This window comes from Myotis brandtii, unplaced genomic scaffold (assembly GCF_000412655.1).
Source record: "Myotis brandtii unplaced genomic scaffold, ASM41265v1 scaffold225, whole genome shotgun sequence".
Taxonomy (NCBI): domain Eukaryota; kingdom Metazoa; phylum Chordata; class Mammalia; order Chiroptera; family Vespertilionidae; genus Myotis; species Myotis brandtii.
This window is the reverse complement of record NW_005358435.1, coordinates 1,794,508-1,800,978: the sequence shown is the minus strand read 5'-3', so window position 1 is coordinate 1,800,978 and position 6,471 is coordinate 1,794,508. Positions and strand designations below refer to the sequence as shown.

The window sequence follows — 6,471 nt, the reverse complement described above, 5'->3', positions numbered from 1 at the left end:
TCACGCTGCAGTTTTGTTGTTCCGGGCCAGAGGCCAGGTTTTTGTTGTTGTTTGTTTTCTTCAAATGTTCTGGTTTCTCTGTGCCCTGCATGGGCCTGGCTGAGTCCCACGGATGACGGTGGGAGTGTGTGCTCATGCAGAGACAGAAGCTGTGCCCTAGCCAGTTTGACTCAGTGGATAGAAGCCTCAGCCTGCGGACTGAAGGGTCCCGGGTTCAATTCCAGGCAAGGGCGTGTGCGGGTTGCGGCTGGATCCCCACGTGCAGGAGGCACCCAATCGACGTGTCTCTCTCACATCGATGTATCTCTCTCTCTCTGTCTCTTCCCCTCCTTTCCACGCTGTCTAAAAATCAACGGAAAAACATCCTCGGGCGAGGATTAAAAAAATAAACAAATAAGTAAAGACAGAAGCTGCAGCCTCCCTGCTGCCAGTGAACACGGCCTCCCAAGTTCATCCGCCCTACCCTCCCCCGCCCCCAAACACACAGTTCTCATTAACTCTGGAGGACACGCCATTCCCTGGGCTAGAAATGTATTTACAACGAGATGCAAATGTGGTCCAGAAATAAACTCCAGCCGTCCAACTTCGGAGGCCCTGCACATCCACAGACATCTAGAAAGAGGTCTGAAAGTGGGCCGGGGCTGTCGGGCCCACGCTGAGCTTGTAGAGAAACGCAGGCCATGGCAGCGCACAGAGAGCCACTGTGAAGGTGTCAATAAGGCTCTGTGGTGATGTTGAACATCGAAAGTCGATCTGCGAAAACAAAACTGCCTGAAAGAGATAGAATTCAGAAGAGCAGCTGCCTCTGGGGGGGGAGGGGTTGGCGGGAAAGGGGCACTGGGAACTTTCCGAAGCGATGGAAGTGTTCTTGTCTTACTGAGGTGGCGTTTACACGGGTGTTGATGAAGGTCAACACTCACTGAATCAGAAACTCCATGTCTGTGCATTTTTTTAAATATATATGTGTGTATATATGGGGATCCAGCCCACAACCCGGGCATGTGCCTTGACCGGAAATTGAACCGTGACTGCCTGATTCATAGGTCCACGCTCCGCTCAACCACTGAGCTACGCCAGCTGGGCTGTGTCTGTGCATTTTATGGTGTATAAACTATATCTTAATAACAAAAAAAAATCTAGATTTATTACTTGGACTTCATACAATGTTATGGGCTATTTCTGCAATCTCCTGAAGGAATTCTTCCTCTACTATATTAGTACCAAGAAAAAAGTATTAAAAACTAAAACTTAATCCAGACAGTGAACAACAGTGTCACTAGCGCAGGTTTTAAAAATTAAAATGAGACTATTTTCTATATGCCAGGAGCTATCAGAAGCATTTTCCGTGTTGTTATTTCATGTAATCCTCCCAACAAGCCAAGGAAATAGACCTGGTCACCCGTTTTACAGATGTGGAAACTGAGGCTCAGCAGTTTGTTCAGATGACACGACTTCTCATCAAAGTGCGGCCAAGGCCTGCACTCAACCACGCACTCCTACCTGGGTTTGAAATGCCGGGACTTTCAGGATGGTCAGAGACATTTCAAAATGTGTTCTAGCCAAGAACTGCACGTTGATTCCCTGCACTAACATCTAGGGCCTTTCGGGGAAGTCAGCTACAGTCTCCTAGAAATAGATGGTGTCCAATTCATCTTTGACCCCAAACACTCTGCTCTGCAGGCCCCGGAAAGAAAGCCAGGACTTCTACAAGACAAACATCCCCTCTGCATCCTGAACCGTCCCAGGGGCCCTGATGCGGTTAGAAACCTCAGGATGGCCCGAGGCTGCCGTCAACCTGCCGGCTTCTAGCTGAGGCCGGGTCCCAGGAAAACCAGGGGTCAGTGGCTTACACTGAAAATCAGTTCTTCCCGCTTCTCCTGGAAAATCCCAGGGACATTTCAGCGAGGAGAAAGGACTGGAAGGGGTGGGAGCCCGCCAGGTCACCCCAGCCCCCACCACTCCCCCCGCCCTCTGGCCTCACCCCAGTTGTAATACAAATAAATATACACTAATTAATAAATAATAACACAAGAATAAACTCTGTTTGGGGTACTCACAACGGTAAAGCTACTTTTGCCCACCCCTGTATTTGTTGCGGGGGAGGGAGAGGGTCATAAAAATTGGAACATACGGTCCATGTTGTTCTGCAACTTGCTTTTCCACGTCAAGAAAAACATGAGTCACACCCTCCCGTGACAGCACCCGTGGAGTGACTTCCCGGCTTCTCACTCCTGGGCAGCACCCAGAGCTCAGCTCCACCAGCATGTGGGTAACTACCGACGGACAAGTGTTTGTTTCCAATTTTTCATTATACGCAACAAGCCGCAAAGAATCTCCCTGTGCACACAGCCTCCCGTGCAGCCCAGAGCCCTTCTGACATCCCAAGACCGTTCCTCGGAGAAAGGGAGGGAGCTCCGTCGCTGTGAGACCGAAACCCTTCACATCCGACCACGACCTCAAGCGACTTCCCCAGTCTCCTTGGCCCCTCAGTTCTCCCTTATCAAGTGGGGAACCCTTTCCCCCAGCAGCTCGCTTCACCTCCAGCCCACAGGACCCTCGCTGACCGCCTCTGGGAGAATTCAACAGAGCTGATCTCATTCCCACCAACTTTCTCAGGCGTGTGAATTCCTGTTAAATCCATACCCCGCCCCCTTAGTCGTATCTACATGAATCCAACTTTCTCAGGCGTGTGAATTCCTGTTAAATCCATCCCCCCCTTAGTCGTATCTACATGAACCTGGTTAAGAGAATGAAAAGCTTATTCCCAATGTGGCTGACGTCCCCTCCCCACCATAGATGCCAAGATAAGGTAGACGAGGTAGTGGGGGTGTGAACAGATCTGTACCCCAAGAACCTGTCGGATGATGGGTTTATACCACAGGCTGGGCAGACGGGTACCGTGAAGAACGAGGACAGACGCCAGGTCAGATATCACGCTTGAGGTGCAAGAGGCAGGGAGGAGGGGAGACACACAGCTAGCTATCTTCGTGAGCACTTGGGATCCCAACTTACAAAACATATGCACTTACATAACATACAGAATTTACTACACTGTATGTTAGAGTGCGCACAAAACACAGGCACATGTAAGAGACGAAAAGGAAATCGACCAGAAACATAAATGGGGTATCTCGGGGGTGGCTGCACAGGGGCATTTGTGTGGGGGGGTTTTCCCCAGTTGTTCTTTTAATTTTTTTCCAATAATAAAGAGTCCCTTTGTAATTGAAAAGGGGAAAGAAAAATGAACAGAGGCCCCTTGGGAGGCAGCAGAGAGCAGCACATCTGGGTTTGCAAAGAAACCAATACACAGACTTGAGAGGCAGGGTCTGGAGCATTCCACGCCCCAGTGGGGTGCCCTGAGCACAAAGCCACCCACCCGAGGCCCTAAGGAACTCCTACAACTGCTAGCGGAGCACCGGGCGGAGCGTGTCCAATTCACACAGTGCTCTCACATTGTTTTAGTGAGTTGTCAATGTTCAAAAGTCAAGAAGAAGAGATGCCGAAGATTAGAAAGAAAAATTACTCAGAAATGTGTATATCTTTTTTAAATTTTCTTCATTTATTAATTTTTAGAGAAAAAGAGGAAGGGAGAGAGAGAAACATACATTTGTTGTCCCACTTATTTATGCATTCACTGGTTGTTTCTTGTATGTGGAACAACAACTTGAAGTTCCTCTCTCTTTCCCCTTTCCCCTCTCTCTCTCTAAATATCAATTTTAAAACAAATCTTCTTCCAATTAAAAATTTAGCCCTGGCCGGTTTGGCTCAATTTGGATAGAGCATCAGCCTGCGGACTGAAGGATCCTGGGTTTGATTCCGGTCAAGGGCACATGCCCGGGTTGCAGGCTTAATCACCAGTAGGAGGCGTGCAGGAAGCAGCCAATCAATGATTCTCTCTCACCATTGATGTTTCTCTCTCTCTCTCTCTCCTCTCCCTTCCTTTCTGAAATCAATAAAAATATATTTTTTTAAAAAATTAACCATGTTTGTGAAAAGAAAATCTAAGTGTCGCCACCCCCTCCCCAGCCCAGCTTAGACAGAAATAGGCAGCAATCACATTTCATAATGTCTCTGGAGAAAAAGACGTCAGCTCTGCCCTTCCAGTGCCAGTCATGCTGAGCCACTTTCTGTTCTCCAAGTCCTCTGAGCTCCTGTCTACCACAGGGCCTTTGCACGGCTCCTGTCTGCCCAGAGTCCTCCCACCCTCCTATTCTCCTTCCCATCACCTCCTCAAGAGGCCTTTCATGGACACCCTGGCTAGGCTGCCCCTCCACAGCTCCCAGCCCCCACCTTCACCCATTCAGCAAACACTCCAGGAGCCTGGGATACCCCGCCTGTCCTATGACCTTATTCTGTTACCCTCACAGACCTTCCCACAATTTGAAACAACTTTATTAATCTGTTTATTGTCTATCCCTCTGAAAATCAACTCCATGAGGGCAGGAATTTATATGTTTTGTTCATCGCTGCACCCCCAGCACCCAGCACAGTGCCTGGCGCATAGTAGGTGCTCAATTACCATTTCCCAAAGGAAAGGAAGAAAGAAAAGCAGGCAAGGGAAGGAATGGAGGGGCAATCTGGTCAGTTCTCTCACATTCGTACACAGAAAGCACAGAATCTGTTACTTTTTTAAACCCTCCCCCTAAATAGTATACACAGAGTAAGTAGAACATGGGGTCTCAGAAAACAATTCAACAGCACAGTCCACAGAGACCGGGGCTTGGTCTCCCTCGTTTGCCACTCTGTTTGCTGAGACGATGAATGACGGAGGAGCAGAGAGACAGAAGGAAGGAATGGCACAAAGCTCACTATCGTCTGACCCTGCTGATGTAGGCAATGGAGCTGCAACCTTAAAGCCTTGGGGGCGCCCAATGTGTTAGCTTGAGGGTGCCCTCTCCCTGAAAGGGCTACTCTCCCATTCCACATGCTAGAGCGAGAGAGACAAAGAGCTGTCTGTCCCCAAGCTCTGCGGTCACTGAGCAAACAGGGCGTGTTACTCACCAGGGGGACCCAGTAGGTGTAGAGCGCACCAAGTCTCATTTCAGGTACAAACTGCGAGCAGGCGAGGAGTAAGAAATAGAGGTTGAAAAAGTACTTGAACTGGTTGAACAGCACCTGGAATGTGGAGAGAAGAGAAAGGAGACATTCAAGGCTTATCTGATAGCATTGGGCAGGGTGAGTGGGAGGTGAATAATGTTTTAAAACTTTCCTACAGCCCTGGCAGTGGCTCAGTTGGTTGGAGCGTCATCCCGTACAACAAAAGGTTTCAGGTTCGATACCCAGTCAGGGCACATACAGGACACAACAGATCAATGTTTCTCTCTCACATCGATGTCAGTCTCTCTCTCTCTCTTTCTCTTTCTCCCTCCCCCATCCTCTCTCTCTCTAAATCAATTTTTAAAAAACATGTCCTCAGGTAAAGATTAAGAAAAAAAACTTTCCTACAAAAGAACACAACATGATATCTTTCCCATAAAGTTTAAATAGTTCTCTGTGCAATAAAAAAAACCAATTTTTTAAGTAAAAATGTAAATAGCAATACATGTGGAAACTGTAAACACCAAATTCAAGACCGTGGTTACCTCTGGGGTGGGGAGGGCACGCTGAGGGCTTCCACTGTCTGCTCTGTTTTCTATCTTAAACCATCTATTCTGTAAGTATAGGCAAGCCCCGCAACATGTTGCTTTTTAAGAATAAGTATTAGTGGGAAATGCTTATGCTGTAAGATTGATCCAAAAAGCAGGATATTTAAAAAGATGTTTTTTTATCAATTTAAAGTAAGATAAACTGTCATTTCCACGATGTGATCGCAATGCCATAAAATACATCCAGAAGAACCCCATCCCGGTGGCGGTGGGTTCTGGTGGCTCTGACTGCTCCCAGGTGCCCTGGCAGGAAGACTGACACCACGCAACTTGGCCGATGGGCAATGAATGAAAATGAGGAGTCTCGCGCGGCCGGCGTGGCTCAGTGGATGGGTGTCATCCAGAAGAACCCCATCCCGGTGGCGGTGGGTTCTGGCGGCTCTGACTGCTCCCGGGTGCCCCGGCAGGAGGACTGATACCACACCACTCGGCCGATGGGCAATGAATGAAAATGAGGAGTCTCTCGCGGCCGGCGTGGCTCAGTGGATGGCTTCCTCTCTGCAATCAATAAAAATATATTTAAAAAAGAAAAGAAAAGAAAATGATGAGTCTCTCCAAGGCTAAGGCAGTTAAGAGTCATCGCTGGGCCACTGCTCTGGCCCGGCCACGGGGACGCTGGTGGCCAGAATTCCAGAAGGCGTAGCTCCCAGAGGGAACAGAGTGGTCACGTCTGCATCAGAATTCCCAGGAACAAGAAATAAAGTTTTTCTTGAGTTAAGTTACTGAGATCTGGGGGAAGAGTGGGGAGGGCTGAGACAGCGAGCAATGAATGTAGTCAAAATCATCCTTAAAAAATCATTCAGGGTGTGTGCAGGGTGGAAGGGGT

The 6,471-nt window shown here is 48.5% G+C and overlaps 1 protein-coding gene across 4 annotated transcripts in view; it reads right to left on the bottom strand.

Moving 5' to 3' along the window:
- Positions 1-6,471, bottom strand: part of ATP9A (ATPase, class II, type 9A) — a 143,607-nt gene that overhangs the window by 106,609 nt on the left and 30,527 nt on the right. For all 4 annotated transcript variants that reach the window (XM_014539669.1, XM_005866221.2, XM_014539668.1 and 1 more), the window contains exon 3: positions 5,002-5,115. In XM_014539669.1, coding sequence (XP_014395155.1) covers positions 5,002-5,115 — 114 coding nt within the window. The remainder of the gene's footprint in view (positions 1-5,001; positions 5,116-6,471) is intronic.